Below are 25,056 nucleotides of genomic sequence, written 5' to 3'. Positions count from 1 at the left end.
ATATGTACTATTTTTTTAAAGGCAGCAATTAGCACAGAATCACTCCACCTAGCAGGCCATGCAGAGATTGGAGGGATATCATAACATTCTCACAATACTGAAGAGCATTACAGCGAAGCTCAACTGCTACAGTGCCACAGTAAAACAGTGAGAGTGCTAGGACCTTCCACGGACCACACCCCCACAGCAGTCTGGAGGGATAAGCCTGAGGGAGTGCATATGTTACCATGGAAACCACTTGAGATGGGGTTCATCCCACTCTCTGTTGTGGCCAGCACTGGGGCACAGAGCAATGGAACAAAAGGAATGCATGCTAGTTTGAGTCCTTCCCCTCCAGAAAGACTGCTAGAAATGTTTACATACTGTGTCAAAATGGTATGAACCTCACCCTCACACTCTCACACAAACACTCAGGTACATACACACACAAAAACCGAGCTCTTATGTTCTTACTTCTCATGTTCTTATGTTAACCTCCTCGTTCCTGTGGTTAAAGTGAATAAAATCTATACTTATTTAGTATACAGAATTATTTTATAAAGGTCCAGGCCTTGTAAAGCACTTTCCAAATGGTGCTTATATCCAATCACTCACCTGAAAACATCAAATATCCAATCGGTCACAGACCTAAATAAAGCCACCATTAAAATGTAAAAACCTACAATATTATTCTGGCAAACAAAAGCCACAGAATGTATGGGCTGTGTGTGCAGTCAAAGACAAAGATGGTTCCAGAGGCACGCAAAGACCTTAACACAAACTTCATACGCACTAGACTACTGACTGATATTTATAATGTTTTCCGCAAGGAGACACTTCTCAAATGAACTGTTATCTAGAGCAGATTGGTAATCCTACAGAGATCCCTCAAAATGATCCTGAGAGTTCATCAGTCAAGTATGGAAAGTACAAACCAGAGCCATGCATTAAAACTGGGACCCTTTTTAAGACAGCTTGCTCTGCAAGCTACAGAAGCTACAGACTTTGATTCCCTTTGTACATTTGAGCCAAAATGTCACACTGCAGGCTCAAAGAACGCCAAACATTCAAGAAGTACACCACTGGTCCCCAAGCTGATTTCCCCAGCTAGCACGCACTCAAAGCACTGGGTCACCCATCTCGATGGACGAATGACATCACATGCATTTACACTGCCACATCAATGGCACTTCTTAAGTATCTGGGGAATGAGTTTGACACAATAAAAATCGATGATGTTAATTTGCCTTCCTTATAAAAATCCAGGAAATTGAGTGTGTGATGTATTGAATGGTAAAGGCAGAGCCTGAGTATGAACAGCACTGGGTCAATGGAAGAATGGGTTTCCCTTTGAAGCGACTCCCAATGCTACTCATCCGAGTAATGGCTTGAGTAATGGGTACAGGTGCCTCATGACAAAGACTGAGCTCAGCTATAATGACAGCCATAAAAAAACAGTTATCAAGTCCAATGGTAAAGCTGGCCAGGTTAGAGAATATCCCTGTATGCTGCAAGGGACACCACTGCTCTCCACCTCAGTGGTAAGAAGTAGAGAGAGTACTTCAGTGTTCAGTCATGGCATTACATTGCCCAACTGGAATTCAGCTATTGTTCTTGGATCTTTCAGTACATAAAGAAATCTGACATCAAGCTGCCTGATCAGCAGTTAGAGGCAGTTCTCTGGTTGGCCATTAAAGTCAGTGTGGTTGTCCATCTCGTGGGCCCCAAGCTCCTGGTTGTCCGTCTCAGGAACATCAGCTTTGCAGTCATCTAGCTTGTGGATGATGGTTTCACCCAGCCTAAATACAAAAGTTTCTGGCACAATGGCCTTGCTGTCAGGATCTTGTATGCTTTCATGGACACCAGCCTCACTGGCCCCAAACATGTTGTTGATGTGCATGTCAGAAATGTTGGCTTCACCCTCCTCCACTTTACTGGCCCCAATCACAGAAGTGATGGAATATTTGGCATCATCATCTTCCTTGGTGTCATAGGAAGGCTTCTCCTGGATATCATCACTGTCGCCTAACACTACGCAGTCATGCTCACAGACGTCAGCGTCTGTTGTCCCAGTGCTGGCAATGTAAGCATCTGTCATATGGACATCTTCACTGGTGTCTACCCCATGGGTGTCAGAAGGAGCGACAATGGTGTCAGTGTCCTCAGCATCAGATTTGGAGTCAGAATTGGATTCACTCTCATGGTAGTTGGCCCTGGAGGCACTGGTCTCATAGGCAATCTCATTGGTGTCCTCCTCGACAGTGATCTCCATGGCCCTATTCATAGAGATGTTGCTCTCATTGGCAGCTACCTCATAGACACCTGTGTGATTGCTGTCCATCTCCTTGGCACTGTCTCCAGTTTCCCCAATTATACAGACATTAGACACATAGACAACTACATCGTGGACTTTCTCACATGTTTTCTCCTTCATGGGATTCTCCTTTCCTCCAATCACACAGTTGCTGGTCTCATGATTACTAAGCTCCTCCTCATAGGTGTGCTTCTCTTTGCAGCTGGTCTCAGCACCTTCAATCACACAGATGTTGACTTCATGGGCACTACTCTCATAGACAACTTCATTTACATTTTCCTCATGGACATCAGCTGGAGTGACCTTAAAAGTGTCAGAATCCTGAGCGTCAGGTTTGGATTCATGCTCATAGGCGTGGGTCTGATAGACAGGCTCCTCACTAGCGTCCTTCTCCTGGATGGTACCCATCCTCGCCTCAGTCACACAGGTGTTGACCTCCTGGGCACCTTCCTGGTGGACATCTTCCTCACAGACAGTTTCCTCTTTCATGGCTCCCACCATTGCTGAAGCTGGACTGACATTTAGAATAAAAGAGTCCTTTAAGTCAGGTCTGAAGTCAGGAACAGAGTTGCTGCCATAGGTACTGGCCTCACAGACAGGCTCCTCACTAGCATCCTGCTCCTGGATGGCACCCTTCATTGCACCAGTCATACAAATGTTGATCTCCTGGACATCTTCTTTGAAGGTCTGTCCTTTACAGGGGTCCTTCTCCTCAATGGCTGCCTCCATTGTCCCAGTCACGCAAGTTTTGTACTCAAGAGTAACAACCTTTAGGACACTTAGTTCATTAATGCATTTCTCTTCAAGGCTGGCCTCAGTTCCCCTAATCACACAGGAGTTAGTCTCATGGACATCAACCTTTAGGACATCCTCCTCATTAACGTGTTCCTCTTCAAGGCTGGCCTCAGTTCCCCTAATCACACAGAAGTTAGTCTCGTGGACATCAACCTTTAGGACAACCTCCTCATTAAGGTGTTCCTCTTGAAGGCTGGCCTCAGTTCCCCTAATCACACAGGAGTTAGTCTCATGGACATCAACCTTTAGGACATCCTCCTCATTAAGGTGTTCCTCTTCAAGGCTGGCCTCAGTTCCCCTAATCACACAGGAGTTAGTCTCATGGACATCAACCTTTAGGACATCCTCCTCATTAACGTGTTCCTCTTCAAGGCTGGCCTCAGTCCCCTAATCACACAGGAGTTAGTCTCATGGACATCAACCTTTAGGACATCCTCCTCATTAAGGTGTTCCTCTTCAAGGCTGGCCTCAGTTCCCCTAATCACACAGGAGTTAGTCTCATGGACATCAACCTTTAGGACATCCCCCTCATTAACGTGTTCCTCTTCAAGGCTGGCCCCAGTTCCCCCAATCACACAGGAGTTAGTCTCATGGACATCAACCTTTAGGACATCCTCCTCATTAAGGTGTTCCTCTTCAAGGCTGGCCTCAGTTCCCCTAATCACACAGGAGTTAGTCTCATGGACATCAACCTTCAGGACATCCTCCTCATTAACGTGTTCCTCTTCAATGCTGGCCTCAGTTCCCCTAACCGCACAGGTGTTGTCTCATGGACACACCCTTTAGAGAGCAATCCTCTGATTAAGGTGTTCCTTCAGCCACACTAGCCCTGATATCAAAGTTTTCCTCATTTTGTAAGCTGGGTAGATGAGGAGCAGGGCTGGAAACAAAGCAGAGAGTCATTTGCATTGCCTTAGTCATACAACAGTTCCAAGAGGGCTCCCCAGTCCCAAAGTCTGTCTCAAGCTGCTCAAGGCTGCATTAATGTCTATAGCAGCTTTATTTACTGAGCGAGGACTTTGGGATCTCCCTAGGATGAAGTGCTAATCACAGAACTGGGTGCATTGGATTTTCTGTCTCATTCACAGGCATCTAGCATGTTGTGTCTGAGAAATAAAGCTCATTAAAACTTTAACACTCAACGGAGCAAACATCCACAGTGTTTTTGTACATGACAGGCAGCTATGGCTATGAAAATCAATTAAGAATAATTAGAAATATGTAGGTGATTTAGGAATCCACTGTCTTGGGCCTGTATAGAGGCCCTTGTATTGATAAACCCAGGAGATACAATTATTGTATGTGGTGTATGTCTTCATTACAGACTGTGTCAGTCTCTTTTTCGATAATAAAAACAGATGATTCTAGCATTACTCCCTGCTGGAGAAGTACAAACTGTACTCCATTCTCTTATTGGTCCAGGAATGGGTTATTGTAGTGCTGTTTGGGGACTACAACAAAAATAAATATACGCTAATGAAATTGTGGAAAATATTTTAAATCAAAATGACTGTTATTTCTTCAGTTTGGATATATTGAGGAAATTAACTCTGCAGCACGAAATGCAGTCCCTTCATCCTTTCTTTGTAATACACTTAATGAGTGCCTTTATATAGCATTCAATGGTGAAGGACACCTTCAAATAATGCAACAGGGCAACTTATCACAAAATTATAACCTATTACTACATATTTGTATTTTGAATAGTGTAGAGGGTTTTCAGTGGTTCCCATACTTCTACTTACACAATCAACCGTGAGTTCATGTACTGATAATTAAAAAAAAAAACTTTGATAACTGATTTTAAAAAACTTGATTGTGTTAACCAGGAACCACTAAAAAACTGAAATAATGCTTGAAGAAAATTAGCACTATATACTAAACAATTAGTACCTTGTTTTTTTTAAATGCACTGATCTAAGGTTTAACTATTTTTATGAAGACCCTCTAAATAATATTTATTTTCCAAATCCTGTGAACATATCTTGATATAAATGGATTCATACCTGTCCACGGATTCATATGAAACTGAAGGAAGGCTTGGTTCCTGGACCACGCCCTCTTCTTCCTGAGCCCAACCGCGATTGGAGGAAGCATAGGTGAGGATAGCATCTGTTACAGAGTAGGGGGTGTGTCCCTGCACACAGTCCTCAATGTGGCGCACAGGAAGCTGCGTCTGCAGAAACAAGTGCAGCTGACTGTCCGAGAGGCAAACAGTCATGTGCACCACCCTGCGTACAGACACACAGTACAGAAACTTATTATTGTGATATACATTATGTGTCACAACTGCCATCAGTTATTAAAGAACACATTCACTGTCGACATGCATATGTGAATTAACTGTAGAACTGCGCATAGTCAATATGTATACTACTCTAAAACAATTAAAAGAGGGACACAACAATGCAGCACAAAATGAAGCCACAACAAACAACCAGTAGCCGGGATTAAGTCACGCTATTGCAACAAATGTATATGAGTTAATACAGAGGTATGCAACACAAAGCAGTCATTAAAACACTATAAAGCTCAATTAATTATACTAGATGAAAAGTAAGCCAATAAAAGCTAATTCTGAGCTATTATGACATTCACATGCTTTGTTTCAGTCAAATGTTGCTGTTACCAGACATCCACCTGGCTCTAAAAGGTTGATTCTGCTGTGCATGCTTAGCATTTTAATATTTAAAATATGTGACATGTAAATTTAATGAAGCTGATGGCACACTTTAAAACATGTTAAAGTGGCTGTCCTGAATTTTTCAGCTTTGGTGGATTTGGTGACATCTGTGATGACTGGTAGTCACAAAAGTTCATTTTCACAATCCAAATACCGGAGCTCCACTCGAAACAAGACTATTACTAGAAGCATATCCACTTCTTATTCTCTTTGTCGCTAATTTTGCAGGAAGAAAACTGCCTAGAAACAACTAACAGCGAACCAAATGTACATACTTGGCCGAGCAGCTGCACACAAGCCTAAGATCACTATGCTAAGCGTTGGCTGGAGTGCTGTAAAGTGCACGTCATTAAACTATAGAGCAATGGAAAGGCATTCTCTGGAGTGATGAATCACACTTCACTAACTGGCAGTCCGACGGACAAATCTGGGTTTGGTGAATGCCAGGTGAACCAGTACCTGCCCGAATGCATAGCGGCAACTGTAAAGTTTGGTAGAGGAGGAATGATGTAGGGTTGTTTTTCATGGTTTTGTCAAGGCCCCTTAGTTCCAGTGAAGGGAAATCTTAACGCTACACAATACAATGACATTATAGAGAATTGTGTGCTTCCAACTTTGTTGCAACAGTTTGAGGAAGACCCTTTCCTGATTCAGTATCATGACAATGCCCCCAAGCACAAAGCAAGGTCCATAAAGAAATAGTTTGCCGAGTTTGGTGTGGAAGAACTTGACTGCCCTGCACACAGCGCTGACCTCAACCCCCGAATACGATCAAAGAACTTGTGAATGAAATGGAACACTGACTGCAAGCCAGGCCTTAACGTCCAATATCAGTGCCCAACCTCACTAATGCTCTTGTGGCTGAATGGAAGCGAATCCCTGCAGCCATGTTCAAAAATCTAGTGAAAAGCCTCCCCAGAAGAATTTTGGTTGTTATAGCAAAGGGGGACCAACTCCATATTAATACCCATGGTTTTGGAATGATATGTTCAACACACATATGCACATACGGGTGTGATGTCCACATACTTATGGCAATGTAGTGCAGCTCCGCCCGTTAATTGTGTGATCCTCCCTTAAAAGTATATGCATTAAGGAGAGAAGAGCACCCACCGATGATCAAAATTTTGATCAAAATGACAATTGTTTCTGGGACACAATACGTCATATCTGTGCCTGAAACAAGTCACAAAAGTCTTAAATCTGGCCCAATGTTGCCTGGCAAAGTAATATCGAGGACATTTCAAATTTTACCTAATTTTAAAGATGGTTGTTGGATTTTAGGCACTTGTTCTTTTGCATTCGGTGTACCCAACACCACCAATGGATAACAGCATATAGAGGAGGAATTAACGAATACAAACACACTGAATTGATATTGCTACAAAAACGGCATCACAGGAATCGGTATCAAATCTGTTCTTTTTTAATATGAAAATCATTTATCTTTTTTACAAAATCCATTTGAATGTCATTAATATTAAACAGCTCTGTTTATAATGTTTGCTGAATAAATTGAAGCAGGCAGTGTGAAATGGCCAGTCCTCCAACGTAACTAATACCTACGGTTATCTTCCACTGCTCATTTTAAATGCAATTCTATGTTGTCACTGTCCTCAATTTAGTATCCTCGAAGGACAGTGGGTATAAATGTATACGTTGACGATGGTCAGTATTTTTGTTCTTTATGACCTGTATTTCAGAACCGCACAAGTCCATACGTTAGCTTGTAGTCACCAGATCATTATAAACTAATGCACGACTTTTAGCGGGCTGCAGCTGGGCAACAGAGACTGCGTGTAAACAGCACGGGCTGCTGTGAGCACAGCAAACACAAGCGAGTGATATGAAGACTGCTGCCTTCCAGTGGGGCGGTGAGATTTATGGTGTTCATTTTCACTGTGTGGGTCCGCAGAGGGTGTGTGCAGACATGCGCAGCCAGGGATCCAGCACAATCTATCTCCATCAGCCACAGCCTCTCTGTCTGTGTAGGTGAAACTAGGCTCTCTGACACCAATACACACACACAAGCCCAAGCATACGCTCACACACACGCACACACACACGCATGCACGCACGCGGGCGCACACACACAAACAAGCACGCACACACACGCACACGTGCACGCACGCACGGACACAAACAGACGCACGCACACGCACACACACGCGTGTGCACACACATACTTCGCTGTAGTGATGAAGACTACAGTTCAGGAGGTGAAAGTGCGCTTTCTGGGATGAGGAAAAGTGCATGGATCCAACTGCGGACGACATAAATCCAAGGAGAATACCACTATTGTAATAGATTATGTGTTGTTTTTACGGTTTGTGTAATAAAATACAAACACAGATTTTGCTAATACTATTATAACTACTGGAATATAACCATTGTTTCACTGGCAATACAAAACTTATGTTTATGTATAAAACTGACATTGGAATTCATGTCACTTCTAGGCTGTTTGTCACCTGCTTGAATAACTTGTAACCACATTCACTTTATGGCAAAAAAAGAATTGTAGTTACACAAATTATCTCTAAAAAAATTTTCTTCTATCATATAGTTATGCACACTGTTAATTTTATTTTATAACGTATTAATGTTAAAATAGTATATTTAACGTTTGAATTGAAGTTAAGTTTTACTTAACCATATCAGTTCGTTGAACATATTTCCACCAGGTACTCTGATATGCTATTTCCACCAGGTACTGTGATATGCTGACATTTTTATACATTATAAAGCATTGGTATGCCCTGTTGCCATATCATGTGGTTGCTCCGTATAACCTAGTCTTGTAATGAACGATACTACACCTGAACTGACACTTTTGATTTTGCAGATATACTCTAGTGAACGCATCTCTTTATTAAGCAAAAATGTCTTTATCCTCAAATAATAGAGCCTGCCAACTAATCCATATCATACACAGGCCTAAGCTTGGCATATACCAGATATGGACATGTCTTGTGGACAAGATGAGAGATTGCATGAGGGGTTATCTATTACATAAACCTGCTTAATCTGTGAAAACAAAAACCTGAGGGTAGTGAAAAAATGTGTAAAACACCTTAGGGCTCAGAGAGTTCAAACAAATTTCTGAAAACCATATTTATTGTTTAATCTGCCTAACATGTTGTGAAAAATAAGATGTCTGTTTACCGGCCAATGGATTTTTCAGATCGTCAGCACACTTGTTAATTAAGGGAAATAATGAATCAATACCAATATAACACTGTGGCAAGACTATAATCTAGCAAATCTCAATGTGTATAATGATAACAGATAGATACATGTGCAGATTAAGGTACTTCAAAGGTTTAAGTGCAATGTTTTTGCTCACAAAATGCGTGCATGCAAGTTAATTCAGACCCCTTTCCCCAGTCTTATTTGACGAATACAAACTGAATACAAACTGAGTATATTATATAGAGCAAGACAGTCTAGCCAGGTGTTCAGTAACTTTATGAGTTTGCGCATCAGATATTTTAAATTATTATTATTTATTTATTTATTTTTAAAGAAGAGTTAAGTTTACATTTAATTTCATGAGAAATTCATGATTATCAGAGATTTACCGTGGTATCGATTTGGTATCAATATAGAGCTACCAAAGTTGGTATTGGTATCAAAGCCAGACTTATGGAATCAGAACAGCACTAATAAGCAGTAGGAGGCACTCACTTATCCAGAAAGTTCTGCAGGCCTCGCCGCCTCCTCTCGATGAAGTCTTCATTGCTGAAGGAGAAGAAGAGCGTCTTGCCAGGGAGGCCAGGAACAGGACTGTTGAATAGACAAGGTTGAAGCAGTCACTACAGGGCACCGACACACTTGCTGAGTGTGCTCGGTACTGCAGGGCAACGCAAGAGGAAATGTAGACATAATCGCATTACCACACTTGCAGTGACACTACTAAGGGCCAGTTTATCCTGTGGCTAATTTCTCCCCGAATAAGTCATTTCTATAAGGTGGCAATATCGATGTCACATTTACTAAACAGTTGCAACAGGTTAAAAACTCTATTAGGATCTGATCTGTGGGGATTACGGCACTCTCCATCTTTTGTTACATTATTTAATCTGCGCATGCTTATGTCTACCTGCGGTGAACACACTAAAATAAGGTGGAGACAAATAGAAGAAACACCCTTTTTACACCCAATGACATCATTTTGTGTTAGCACTCCAAAATGTTCTGCTCTTCATTCGTGTGTGCTATGTTGTAATACACCATTGCGATGCTGTACCTTGTGGACCGTCACCTCCATTTCCTCATCTGTAATTTAATTAACTTCCATATTTTTGTTTGTGCCTTCGCTATTTGTGCCTACTTGCACCATTCCCATTTCTAGGCATTTTGTAAGAATTCCATATTGTTTAGTCTCCAACTGTAAAATTGCACATTCATGTCTATGATTGGGTTAGGTTATATGCAATTATAATCGCATATTTGTGATCTTAGACCTTAAAAGGGTTAATGCATCGGGGTAACTATAGTTTTGAATTTTTCCATTAGTTTTTATTTCTATTTAGCTTTTGATTTTGGTTTTCTATTTCAGCTTAGTGTCTGTTACTTTTCAGGGGGAATTTACAGTTTCAGTTTAGTTTGATTTTCTGAAAATGACAAGTTTTAGTTCAGTTTCAAATACTATTAGTTTTAGTGCAATTAATTCTTACAACTTAGTTTAACTGATATTGCTATGATAATCAACTTCATGGCACACCAATATCCATTGTAACAAGCATATCCTACATTTCATTCCTAATCGAATAATATATTTCAATGCACACTGAAGACCTACACCAAAAGTGTACACCGCACTACATAGAAATGAAACCTTCAGGTTCCTGTGACCTTTAGATTCCAAGTTCAGTTCCTTAAGTACTAGTCCACACTACCGCCCATTAGAGGCCGGAATGAACCACTGTACTACTGCGTCAGAGAGTGCAGTTCATTAACACAACTATGTGTTATATTGTCAGTAATAATAGGTCACCACTGTGTCAGTAATTACAGGTGAGAATGGCACCACTGTGTCAGTGATTACAGGTCAGAAGGGCACCACTGTGTCAGTGATTACAGGTCAGAAGGGCACTACTGTATCAGTGATTACTAGTAAGCACTACACCCAGTCTGCCACTGTGTCAGTTGTTGAAAGGAAAAGAAAGTTTATGACTTACACAACCCCAGAATTCTTCTGGAGCTTCTTCTTCAGCCACACAAATTCGCTGTAGCGACGTCGCACACAGGAGGTCTTAGCCGTGAAGGCCTTGCTATTGGTCTGAGGAGAAAAGAACAAACACGACCAGTGCCCTCAGCATTTTTAAAACAAGAGAAACTGAATTTCAACGCACCACTTTCTTTATCATACTTACTACGCCAATCTAGCATTCAACACAAAAACATTCAATATTAAATCTTTCTCAAAATGACCCTTTAGCAGTAACTGACCATTATGCAATATTAAGTGCATAGTTCAAATCCAACAAAATTCCTAGGTATCTTAGTTCCTAATTCTAAAATCTGAGGCCTTCACAGCCTCATTACAATGATACCTTCAGATTTTACAATATTTTTGTCATTAGCTATTTCACCCAATGGATATTCAAAATCTGAAATTTGTGTCCTTGCCAATCCGCAATCTAGTGTAACAGGTTTTGAACGTATCTATTAGCCTAGCAAGCAACCTCAGTTTTAATTAAATAACTTATAATAAAGAAAGACGTTGACAAAATATCCATAAATAAGATTGCAGGCTCAAATCATTGATGGTGCTATGCTGTGTTGTAAATCTCCACTTTACAGATGGGGATTAAGAAAAGAGAAGCAATTTGCATTTTCCTGCAGAAGCTACCTCTTACATTTATAAAGGCCTGCTATTTCCAGTATGTTCATCACTCTCAAACTGGTTTCAGTTGCACAAGAAGAGAGGCTTGCAAACAACCCCATCCACCAGAAAGAAATGCACACTCCAAGTGAGCCAAAAACACAATTGCTAGCTGACTGAGTACAGATGCACTCAGGGTATCGCACTGCACTGCGGGACGTGATTACCTATGATGGGAGACATAATCAATTCCATATTGAATGGTGAGGAATCAACTTTCTTCTCATTGGCAGAGGATGGCTACAGTATAGATTGAGATTCTTCCAGAGAAAATCCAATCAGACACAACCCCTTGACTTAATCAATCAACCAATTTATGTAAATGTTTCCCACCTTCAAAGCGAAAATTCCACCTTCAAAGACGAGACACTTTTTTTACAATAACAGTGCATGACATCTCTTAAGAATAATGCTTGCAACGCATATAATAACTTCATCAGAGGATAGCCTTGATGTAGTACAACTGTAAATATATTTCTGGTAGTTAATAAGTAAAGATAGTGGAAGGAAAAAAGGTAATATCATACGAATGTGTCTCATTTGCCACTTTCACATAAAATAAAAAAAAGGTTTGGCAGCATTGTACACTCAACCTATTTACACATGCACCAACTGGGCCGGGTAAAAGCTGTAGCTTAATATTTGTATACTCCAAAAGTGACACACTGTTTGTGTATGGAGCCCATAAAATGAAAAATGAATCTCTACTACTACCAGATGTTTTAAGTAACAGCTCTACACTTTACATTTCAATTTTAGACATTTCAAATTTAACATGACACAAAGCCTGATAGATGTAAATCACATAACAGGCACTTTTAAAAACACAAACCAGTTTTGTACTAAATAATCAACAGCCACTGTCAATATGTCAAGCACATACACAATATATAATGTAATTTACTGTAAATACATGAACAAAATTTTCTCCCGTGGGAGCATGCCCCCAGACCCCCCTACAGAGTTTGAGGTTTGGTCCATAACCACAGTTTGTGGGAAAACTGTGAGACACTGGATTCTTTTAATAATCTGCATGAAAAGTTTAACTGTACAAAAATGATCATTTTTATTAATAACTGCACCGCCTCTCCCCACACTGCCATGTTTCCATCTGCCATGCAGGTTTGAGTACAAAACACACAAACAACATCCGGCTCATAGAGGCCATTTGCATAGGCAGTTTTAAAAAAACTGAATGAAATCTGACTAAGGTGAGCAAAAACGTAGCCGCCTTAACCGAGTTACGTTTACTCTGATTTTGACCTTAGCCCTATTAAGATAACTGGATAAAGGCGTTTACAGGACAACATCCATAGTCGGAGTACTGCCTTCGGGCTAATATCAAATTAGTAGTGTGCACCTAAACACAGCCAATGTCACCCTTTCAAGGATCTGGTTCCCCATCATTTTCATCATCTTTGGTATTTAAGACTTTGAACTATGAGTTCTTTGCATGGCTTTTTTAAAAGCATGAATAGGGCTGGGCAATAAACCGCATTGATGAATACTGAAAGTTTTTTTAAGCGTGATAACAATGATTGCCGCTATGCGGCGTATCACCTTTGTTTTGTCTATTTTTCTTTTAATCATACTGTACCTGATTCAGTAGTAAATATACAAACATACAAAGGGAAGGTTAAATCCAGGAAAAAAACAATACCACTCCCATCAACTAGGTGTTGATATGATACACACAAAGCAGCAAGGCCTTGTAGCCACCATGTGATTGACAAAAACACACAATATGATCACGTGAAAGTTCTGCGAGCTTGTTGCTAATTGGCTGTCTTATCAGCATCCAGTAGATATCAGTGTTGATGTTTTTTTTACCCCAAGAGCATTTCACGTGGCCTCTGAAGTTAGGTTGTTTACTATGGCATCAGGTATGATTAAAGGTCCCACAGCATAGAAATTGGAATGTACCACATTTTTTTGGTTTGTGAATAAGGAAAAAACTACCAGGTTAAACTGTCTGTTGAAAATTGGCCCATTTCTATTTCACAACTGGGCTCCAGTTAAAACAACCAGTCATTTTTAACATTGTCATTCGCATAAATCTGCCCTTGGTCATTTCCACTTTTTCATGGTATTAGCATCAACTAGCAACATCCACAGAAAACAGCCTGTTCAGCTCAAAGAGTATGAAACTCACTGGATTTCTATTTTTCCATGTATTGTATGGCTATTGTAGGCCACCCCATTTTAAAGTACAACTGAATAAGGTTATCAGATATTATTTGTAACATATACATCATATTTCATAAACCTCCATCCAAGAATGGCTGAATAGTGAATGAATGAGTACTGTTGCTGCATACGGAGGAAAATGAATAGTCATATCAGTGTCATTGACTCCTTTGTGCTCTGAAAACTCTTGTTGCACTAACCACCCACAGCTGTTGTTGGCCAAAATGTTTTTTAAAAAAAGACTGCAGGCTTGCAAACTTACATTCTGCTAAAATTTCGTTAAAAGGTTTGTGCCGAGGACCACCAATCAACAGCCAACTCACCTCTTTATGCTTCAAATACCAATAGCAATAATGCTGCTTTTAAAGTGTAAAAAAACACAGGTTTTGAACTCGTCTGCACCTACTGCAGGGACATCAAACAGGCGATTAACTCCTCAGATCCAATTTGCAAGGGTGCCATTAAAACTATAAATTACCATTAAAGTCTCTTCCTCTAGCATTACCACCTCCTCTGCCATGAAATCTATAAAATAATCCTCTTGCTTTAAAACTTGTAACCAGCTCTTTGCCACATGTGGCTATATATTTAATTTACCATTCTCTGCATTTTGAGGTTTTTTGTTTCTTTTCCAAGTGGAGGCTCCTTTTAGTGAATGGTTTAGGTTTAGAAAAAGAATTCCAATTCCTGAGAAAGACACCAAGGTGACCGAATGTTGACTTTTTTCATAATAAACATATTTCTTGGAGTTAACAAGTTTAGGTGAACTGACCTGAGGTTTCTTTTAGGCTTTATCGAGGTATGCATTATCAAAATATACTCACGTGTAGAAATATCTTAAAGTCCACATAAGAATTCCAAAAGCCCTCATTCTGAACCCGTGGGTCTTGGACTCGAACAGCAATGAACTCCTGCAGAAACAATTTTTTTTTAAATGTTAATATGTTACCTGGAAATGTTTGAACACACCCAGAATCTACACAAGCCACACAAACACAGTTTTATGAGGTAGGGCACCTCAATTTAAATATACCATATAATTAGCACTGTGTGCCCATTACTGTTTTTAATGTAGTAACTCTCTGCCTGTAAAACACAGAAAGTACCTGGGGTAGCATGCCCTCCTCTATCTTACCTCCAAGATAGAGGAGGGCATTATTTTAGAAGCAGCTTCTTTGGTATGCATTTTGCTCACAAGAAGGCTATGATTTGGTTTGGACTGACAGTCAATATTGGAAATCAAAAAAAATCTGATAGAAACAGTTCAATGTCTACTACCACCAAACAAGGGTAGGTAAATATGATCAATATGAAAATAAATTTGGTAATAGTAAATTCCGAACAGTCCGTGGTCTGCCTGGAAAAAGATGCTGATGCTTGCCCTAAACATACCATTCATTATATTTTTTTTTTTCAGCAACAACACTGCAGGGGGGATAACATATCTACATGAGGCAATGATCAACAAAGAAGACAGTAGTGGCAAATCAATGAAACACTCTTAGCTTTAATGGAAAAGTCCCGTGAAGCTGTTGGCCTACCTATTCCACAAACATACCATTTTTAAATAGGGAATGTACTAACTTCCTTCTAATACACAATAAAGCATTCATGCAAATCCAAAAAAAACAAACACGCCAACCCTAAGAATGCAATTAAGAGAAACCGCATCACACCGTATTAAAAAACCAGTTATGTTTCTTTACCTGCTTATGAGTCACACACCTTTAATGCAGCGAATACAGGTGAATGTATTCATTTATTCACATTTGCCCCCATGTAATGCATGAATTAGGCTTCGCGGTAGGGTGTGGAAGTTGTAAAACAGGAGGAACATCGCATTTTTACACAGTTAAAACGGACTAATGACAATACAAGCCATTGTTTGAGTAAACTGTGATAAATTCAATATCAGCAATGATTAAAATTAAAAAGTTGTCTACTGTGTGGTACAACTGATGTTCACAAAATATTGAACACCACCCACTATGTACTCACAGATATTGGTTGGATAATGTAGCAAATATGAATTAGCTTTTTATTTTATGTCTCAAATAAAAAAATTTTACTTACGTCTTCTTCCAGAATTTCGTTCATCCTAAAAAATGTTGCGCAGCACTGAATGCATCTGTCAGAAGGGGAAGGAAGAAAAACATTGCAAACAACATCCAACATGCCTGCAGTAGCTTACTCAGGCTTACTCAGCCATGTGTGGTTTCCAAATACAAAGTGTGTCATCCATGGAAGTAATCCAAAGTCCTTGATGAGCAGTTTCCTTCTTTTTTTATCACATGACTGTTAAAAATTACAATATGTTTTCGCAAGCAAGCTCAGGTATTCCATTCAAATTCGACTTCTTTGAGCTGCAACATAAACACACACTCACCCTTCATCTTTGCATCTAGCTGGGTACAATTTCAGGAACGTCATCAGTTTAGATAAAAATGTGGTTAAAGAAAGCACCTCAAGTTCATATAGTAAATTTCTACTGTCGGATCTTTGGCTATTAGTATATATATGGACCAGTTGCCAAAGTACAGCACCCTGTAAGTTTAGCCAGGTGAGTGAGTCTCCCCTGTGCCCTGAGATGAGCTGCAGCCCTCCCTCTTGCTGTGTCATCAAAAATCCCTGATCAATCACATTCACACACACACTGTAATTTCATCAATGTTAACCACCTTTTCAATTGACTGTGTATATCTCACGTCATGTCTGATTGATAACCTTGTTACTTGAGTAACGTTATGGTAGGCAGACGGCACTTTTATCGCTTTAAGTACCGATTAGGTATCGTACTAGTTTTCACACAGTTCTGGCAGAACGAACGGTGGCTAAATTAGCTTCTTAACTAGCTAGTTAATTAACAAAAAGCTGGTAACTGTCTACAGCGTCAGACCGATTAACAAGCAAGATAAATGTGACTAAATAAAAAATATTTCGTGAACCATATCTGCTGCCATAAATACAGACTAGCTAACTTAGCTAGACTAGTTAACGCTAGAGCTAGTCGTTACGTTACCACAGCCAAAGCACCACGGTGAAATACATAGCATCACTGTACAACAAATTATTCGCTATGCGGACCAGTTCGCCACATTATTACAATTTAACATTAAAACAATGAATGCTACTCATTTCGTATCAGATTGTTGACATACTTGCTAGCTAGATGATGGCGCTAATTCCTGCATGTGACCAATGTATGACAAGCGAATAGTACCGAGCTACAAACACTAGCTACTCCTGGTCGCTAGGTAGCTAGCTAGCTAACTAACGTTGGAAACTTACTTTTTCGTGATGTTCACACGTCATCTGCGATTATGCCTTTAGACTAACTGTTGGGTGATTTCATTTAGTCAAAGTCGCCAAAAGGAATGTCTATAATGTCACATTAAAAATAGGTTCTCCAACTTTTAACGTTAGTTCGCTAGTGTTGTAACCATAGGCTGTAAGCTGTAACCACTATTATCCCCGTTTGAGCGAGAAAGCTCCTTGCCAGCTCCGTGAAGCTGGCAACAATTGGAGACTTCCGGTTAGAGGATTTCAAACTAAAAGTTCGGTAAATGCAATTCTTTTTAAGGGTTTTTTTTCGTGTAACTAATACCTTTGGATATAATTACACATTATACTCATATTTAAATCCATACCTTTAACATTACGTAGTCCTTTTCTGGAAAATCACGTCCCCAGCAATTGTTGCTGGTGTTTAAGTGTAGCCCAGCCATGCATTTCTATACATTCTCAGTTCAGTGCTGGCTCATTTGCATACCAGATTACTGATAAAAACTAAAAATTGTTACCAAATGAAAGAGGGTATACATTTACTCTATAGACCCATATCTTCAAGATTATGCAATAATTTCTTTGAAATCACGTTCCTAACCATTGTTGCTGGTTAGTGTAGCACGGCCATGTATTTCTATACAGTCAGTTAAGTACATTACATTCTGGAAGTTCACTGAAGGCTAGGCCATTCAAAGGTGAAAAGAGAGAACAGTTAGGTGAGCAATTACATGTCAAGTCATACAAATTATATAATGAATTATTGGGCAAGTCAAACCCAAATAGTTTAGTGGCATTTAACAGAACTGGTGTTGGCGCCATTACATCTGTTTTAAGAAAAATTAAATCAGAATATAGAAAGAAAGACTTGGTGGATAAAGATGAAATTGCAGCACTACAAAAATTAAGAAAGAAATTTGAAATAGAAGATAACACAAGCCCAAATTTAAAGGGATGTATTAGTGTCATTTAGGCAGTACCACTTCAGGTAATTTGTTTTACAGAGGGTGTGGTAAAACTGTGGTATGAACTAACGCATAGTAGTCCAGATTTTTGGGATGCCACCGGTGGATTTATTACATCACAACGAAACACCAAAGGGATTTTATTTTATGAAATTTCAGTTTGCACACCGCCACCAGCCCAAATTTCTTGCCCAATTGCATTTATGATCAGTGAAGAGCACACCGAAAGTGCAGTTGAACAGCTACTCACTGCAATTAGAGATTATTTTAAAAAAATACAATTTCAATACAATTCAAATAAATAGTGATCAGTCTTTAGTTCTCCTTCTGGCGTCCATGTGAATATTTAATTATAAAACCATGGAACCTTATTTGCAGCACTGCTGGAAATTATTAAACGGTATAGCTGATATCAAAGATGATAAAATCTGCGTTATAAGGTTGTGTAAGTCGCATCTAATGAAACAGGCAAGTAGAGTTTGCACAAAGCAATAGTGGAAAAAATGAAAAATATAAATTGGCAATGCACATGTTTAGCCTTCTTGTGAATTCTCAAATGCTATAAGAGGTCAATGGCATTTTTTATGATGTGTGCGTCATTTTAGGAAGTAAATTCAACACAGGTTTGCTTTCAAAATGTGTTGTTCCGATACAACAGAGAATAAGAAAGCTGAACAAAGATACAACAGGAGACAAGCAGATTGATGCATCAAATTCAAATGGCAGTCGACAGGATGATTACTTTGAAAGCATATCTATGGTTAAATCACACTTTTTAATGCATTTTCACAAAATTAAAGCAAATTCAATGTCAACATATATAGCCCAGTGTTATTAGATAAGCTTATTAGATTACTTTGTCCCTGTAATTCCAGTGTGGTCCAATTTAATGACAGCATATTTGTATAAACAGAACAAACTAAATGTAATTCCTCATCTTCTTGATAAGACAACATCACTATGTGAAGCCAGTTGTAAAAAAAATTTAGTGAATAGTTTATGGATGTGTATCTGTTTATGGTTGGTATCTGCATGCTTGTGTTGTCACAACCTGGCTCAAGGGTCATGGCAAAAAGGGAGACGCACACTGACGCATTTAAAAAGCAAATTCACATTTATTTGAAATAACCTAATTACACCAAAAACAAGACAAACATGGGGTGTGAAATTCAGCATTATCAGTAGTGTAGGTGAGTGGATGTATGAAAGGTATGCTGAAGCTATGTTGCATGGTGTAAAACCAAAAACACAGCTAACACTAAAACAGAAACCAAACAGTGGGCAGAGAGCTCTCCCTCAAACTGGACACAGGCATCTTAATCTTTCTGGGAGCCCTGAACACAGGTGCTGCCAATTGCACAAACAACCCTCTGCTATGCCCTTCTGACACCTGTGAACAATACCACAACGAGCAGCACGGGCAGCAGAGTAGGGGGTCGTCACAGTGTTCAGCCTAAATTAAATCCCTTTATAGAATACACTGAAATGTAGGCTAGGTCTTTCATTTGGATATCTCATTCAAGTTACATGCAACACAATATGAACGATTTACACTTCAGGGGAAAAAAAGCTCATGTTTGTGCGGAAGTGTGTCAAATCACATCATAAACACCAAAGCACAGGACAGCCCGTCCAGCAATTACAGCAGGATCACACACATTAGCCTCAGTATTATGACAAAACTATAAATGGTGCAAAATCATTTAATACTAAAGTTTCAAACCAGAAAACATGTGGAAATGGCCGAGGACAAACTTTGAAGTACAGTCACCAGTAGGGTCTAACCTTTCACCTCTTCAAAATCCTGTTTAAATCAGCACACCCTATTAGCATACAACAGCTAGAAACCCAAAGCAAATTTTAACTCGGCATCTGTCGGTGGTTGGTGCAGTCTTTGTTAAATTTGGCAAAACCTTACTTCATGAAAGCAATAAAGAGAAACAGTACATTTGCCTTTGTCATTGCCAGACAATGTTGTCTTTGCTCCATTAAATGTTTAGTAGACATACATTTACAGAATTTCAGGTGGAAAGATCAAGATTCGTACTGTTACGGCCGGCTCGCAGGGCCACAGTCGAAATGTGTCCAAAAACAATCCAAAAACTGATGTAAGAACAAAACACAGACATTTATTTGTATAAATAACAAACTAAAACGAAAGAAACCCCACAAAGTTCACAAAAACCTACCAAACACAAACAACACACAATTTTTTTTTGTCAAACTAGTTGGGAGGGGGAGAGGGGGGTTATGCAGAATGTGGAAAAACTGCCTTGACCTCTTAAAAAAAATGTATATACTTACCCTTCAAATGTGCACATCAGAATAACACTACTGCTCCTGGCTTTATCCTCAGATGAGGTCTTTTCATCAGTAGTTGGTCTGGTGCTATCACACACACTTTCTGAAGGATGCACAGACTGGGTTGATCAGGCCCAGAATTAACTGCATGGCTAATCCAATGTCCTGCCACTGTTTCTGACTGGCTTTTTGAAGAATTTGAAATTCAACCCATGTTGAATCTGAAGTCATCCACTGAACAATACTTGTTGGCACGTTTTGGTTTTATTCTTGCCCACCACCACCCCCCCTCTTTGCGGGACATCTTTGCTTTTCCAAGTCCGGCCTGAGCCAAGTAGCTAATCCACTGTTACGCATTCTTCAGCTAAAGCCAACGTGATGCTGTCTTCCTCCTTTTCTGCTGTCTTGCACATGATCATGTACTTTGTTTTTCTTGTCCACCACCACCACCCCTCATCAGAGGACATCTTTGTCATTGCAGGTCTACCTGAGCCAAGTAGTTAAAGGGGAATTGCACCTTATAACACTTCTGCTTCTGATGACTAGTTAGTTATTTCATTTTAAATGTCTTACGTTAGAAACAAAGACCTATTTTTAACGCAATGACACGCATCCTCAAGTTCGACACTAAACTGCCTGGGTCTACTTCCTGCATTTGTAAAGGAAAACAACAAAACAGGGTAAAATATTAGCATAATGAAATAACCAATCGAAAAATGAAGGGCAACTCATTCATTAGAAGGACAATACCAGTCATGAGAAGCAGAAGCGTTATAAAGTGCAATTTCCCTTTAATGTTACGCACTCTTCAGCTAAATCCAGTGTGATGCTGTCTTCCTCCTGTTTAGCTGTGTTGGGCATGATCTTGTAATGGCTCCCCCCCCAAAAAAACGGATTATTGCTGTGGTCTGAGTCAAGTAGCTAGGGTTGGGGCGGTTTCTGGTCAGGTCCGGTGTACGAGCTTAAACCGGTTTGATTTTATTCGAACCGACTGAACCTGCATTTGTCATTATGAGACGTAGCCTACATCAGCAGCCTGTGCCGAAGGCGCTAAATCAAACTTGTATTACATTAGTAATAAACAATATGACAACGTGATTAGCATAATATTATGTTTGTTTATAAACGGAGCCACTAGCGTCTGAGTAAAACAAAAAAAAAATCCAATTTCATTATACAATGGCTTTGCTGAATACTCGATTCTGATTGGTCCAAGGGTGGGCATTATTTCTCAGTAAAGGGACACCTTAATTGGCCTTTTAACAGTTCTAAAATCAATGCGCTACAAAACCCAGCATTCTAAAGCAGTTAAAAACAGCAACTTTCGCTTTTGAATTTTTGTTACATCTCCTCCCGTTTTCAATGTCCAATTTCACAACGATGGCAACGTTGAATCACAATTCTAGTTACTGTTGCTAGCTTTACAAATCGGAATCGTCGCTTATTTGGACAGTAGAATGGGCGTTACCCATTTAACTCATGGCTATGGACGCATTTTCATCCGTATGTTTGTGAACGATTGCGTTTATAGTAACCGCTGTTTTGAATACAATTCAATAGTTAGCTAGCTAGCTAGGATAACAAGCATGCCGTGAGACCATTCTGACCTAAAACCAATAATTTTAATATTGGCTAGGTGACAAATGACGGCGAACCTATCGTAAAGCTAGCTGGCATTCAAAACCCGTTTCAGAGGGTCTTAGAAAGACGGGCTAATTGTATGGTATAAAACAAGGGAACTATTTTCTCTTGATAGCATCATTGTTTTCATAGAATTAACGACCGGCGGTTTTTGCTTTGCAACGGTAAAGCCGCTACACTCTCATTCGTGGGCTCTCATTATGTTCCACTCGGGAGCGGCTGAGTCACGTGCGACGCCTAGTGGTAAAATTCGGTATTACCGGTCCGGTCCGCTATTTGGTTTAATAGCAAACCGGTTTGATCATTTTTACATCGGCCCAACCCTACAAGTAGCTAATCCAGTGCTCCACACTCTTCCGTATGATCCTCTTGTTTTTGCTCCTTCACTCCTACCAGTCCTACCAATCCTACGCTGAGGGCTGTGATGTTCCAGTGGAAAAAGGCGAGTCTCCTCTTCATCCACTACCAATCACAGTAAGCCACAGTGTGAACCTTGATCACGGGTGACCTGGAGTGTTTGTCCATGCAGTCCCAGTCCTCAGTGTCATATCAGCTCATCTCCCCTCTGTCACTGACTGAGTGATGGTTATGTCATCCGTGAAGATTCACGTTTGGATTTCGTTTTAGGTCCTCTGCTTGGTCTTTCTGCAGAGCCCACAAGGATGCAGAAGGCAGCTGTGATGAACACAATGCACCTAGTAATCGTGTGCACCCCCAGCCTCTGGTAAAACAGTTACACACTGTTAACCCTCATGCTGAACCTTATAGATAATTATTATAGATAATAATAATAATATAATATTAATATAATATAAACATGTAATATATAATATAAACATATATTATATAATATTATTATTATATGTAATAATAGATTATTATAAATAATAATTACAGTTTAGGGTTCGAGTTTAATATTTTTATTTTATTTATTTATTAATCATTTGTTTATTATTATTATTATTAGATCATAATAATATAATATAAATATATAATACAATATAATTATATGATAATAATATTATTATTTATATAATAAATAATTATATATATAATATATAATACAATATATAATATTATTATTATTATATTGAATAATTATTATTTATATAACTGTGGTAGGGTGGGCGTGGTTTTGCGTTGGCTGCAGAGAGAGAGTGGGCGGGGCGGCTCTCGGACTCTGCGCCACAGCTGTTGGGGATTGCTAATCAGCACCGATGTTTAATTGTTTGATTGATTGACAATGTGCTGATTACCTCGACAGTGAGCCTGGGCGCTTAAAAGGCGGTCTACGGAGGCAGACGAGGGCTTACTGGAGACGGAGGAAGTGCTGACTGAGAGTCTGTTGCCCAAATTGTGTTTTGTATGAAACCGAAAGCCGTGTGGCGGCCGTGAAAATAAAAGACACATCTGCGTCCTGAAATAAATCTCGTCTCTCTCTCGTCTGTCAACCGAGCGGTGGCACTCAGTTTGCCACAATAACAAATAATTATATATAATAGAATATATAATATAATATATATTATTATCATTACTATTATTATTATATAATAATATATAAAAAATATACAATATATAATAGTATTATTATATTTAATTATAAATCATTATAGATCATTATTATAGATATAATAGATCATTATTATAGATAATAATTAGCGTTTAGGGTTAGAGTTTAATATTTATTTATTTAACCTATTGCACTACTTCGATAAGTTCAGGATGAGGGTTACAAATGTGTGACTTACAAAGCAACAGAACCTTCACGGGTGGCATAACCATCACTACACAGTGAGTGACAGTTTGTGTTTGTACGCCAGAATGGGTTTAGAGAATGGTGAGGAGTGCATGGGTTGCACAGGGACACCACCCTTCTCCACCCTTTGCACCCAGCCATGTATGCGGAGTGTTGTCCCCTTCCCACTCACTATAGTGAGCAGCCAGGCCAGTTCCACAGGCTTCTGATTGGCTTCTCTGTTCCTGCTGGAATCAGCTGTCCATCCAGTTCAAACCAAGTGATTGTCATCCACCTTGTCCTTGCCTCTGTTCAGTACCAGCCTCCTTGAATTGCTGGGTCTGAAGGTCATTCTTGCTTAGGCAGTGGATCTGCCTAAGTACAGGAGAGTAGTTTTATTTGCAAAACAGTGCAGAGTGTGTCACCAGGTCACCTGGATGGGGTCTGCCTCTGCTTCTCATCCCCTTGTTACGGGAGTACCGCAGGGACCTGTACTGGGTCCCCTGCTGTTCTCCACATACACCAAATCTCTAGGTTTAGTTATTAATGCACACAGCTTCTCCTATCATTGTTATGCAGACGACACACAACTCTTCTTTTCTTCCCCCCCTCTGCCTTACAGGTTGATGATAAGATATCTTCCTGCCTGGCTGACATCTCTACCTGGATGGCCAGCCACCACCTGAAGCTCAACCTCAACAAAACTCAGCTGCTGTTCTTCCCATACAAGACCTCCCTACTACGTGAGCTCTCAATCACGGTTGATGGTACCACAGTGACTGCCTCTCACTCTACAAAGAGCATGGGGTGGTCCTGCTCAACTACCTGGGCCTCAAGGAGCACATCAAGGCAACATCACGGTCCTGCAGTTTCCTTCTGTACAAAATCAGGAGGATTCAACCATACCTGACTATGCTCTCCACCCAGCTGCTTGTCCAGGCTACGGTGACCTCCCGCCTTGATTACTGCAACTCTCTCCTTGCAAGCCTGCCAGCTTGTGCCATACAGCCACTAAAGATGATTCAAAATGCCGCTGCCTGAGTCATCTACAACCTTCCCAAATTCTCCTACGTCACTTCTCTGCTGCGGTCACTCCACTGGCTGCAGGTCGCTTCCAGGATCCAGTTCAAAGTCCTGACCCTCGCCTACACTGCAGCCAACAGGATGGCTCCTATCTACTTGTAGGATTCTATACACCTGCTCAACCACTCCGCTCTGCAGCAGCAGGGCACCTTGTACCCCCTCCCACCCGAGTAAAGGGATCACAGAGCTTCTCCACCCTAG

The 25,056-nt window shown here is 40.0% G+C and overlaps 1 protein-coding gene and 1 long non-coding RNA gene across 2 annotated transcripts; one reads left to right on the top strand and one right to left on the bottom strand.

The window, feature by feature from the left end:
• Positions 1-3,889: 3,889 nt before the first annotated feature.
• On the bottom strand, positions 3,890-20,595 carry LOC135242631 (sorting nexin-11-like). Its single transcript, XM_064313787.1, has 7 exons — positions 20,400-20,595; positions 15,922-15,976; positions 14,673-14,759; positions 10,955-11,055; positions 9,459-9,557; positions 5,095-5,319; positions 3,890-3,968 (listed from the first exon to the last, which is right to left on the bottom strand). The coding sequence occupies exons 1-7, from the start codon at positions 20,414-20,416 to the stop codon at positions 3,890-3,892; spliced, it is 663 nt and encodes a 220-aa protein (XP_064169857.1). The 5' UTR covers positions 20,417-20,595.
• Positions 20,596-22,048: 1,453 nt separating this feature from the next.
• LOC135249487 (uncharacterized) lies at positions 22,049-23,469 on the top strand. Its single transcript, XR_010328704.1, has 3 exons — positions 22,049-22,511; positions 22,665-22,761; positions 23,302-23,469. It is a non-coding gene; the product is annotated as an uncharacterized LOC135249487 (long non-coding RNA).
• The last annotated feature ends 1,587 nt before the right edge of the window (positions 23,470-25,056 follow it).

This window comes from Anguilla rostrata, chromosome 2, assembly GCF_018555375.3.
Source record: "Anguilla rostrata isolate EN2019 chromosome 2, ASM1855537v3, whole genome shotgun sequence".
Lineage (NCBI taxonomy): Eukaryota > Metazoa > Chordata > Actinopteri > Anguilliformes > Anguillidae > Anguilla > Anguilla rostrata.
Note: the sequence above shows the minus strand (reverse complement) of the source record. Positions and strands in the feature narration are given on the sequence as shown.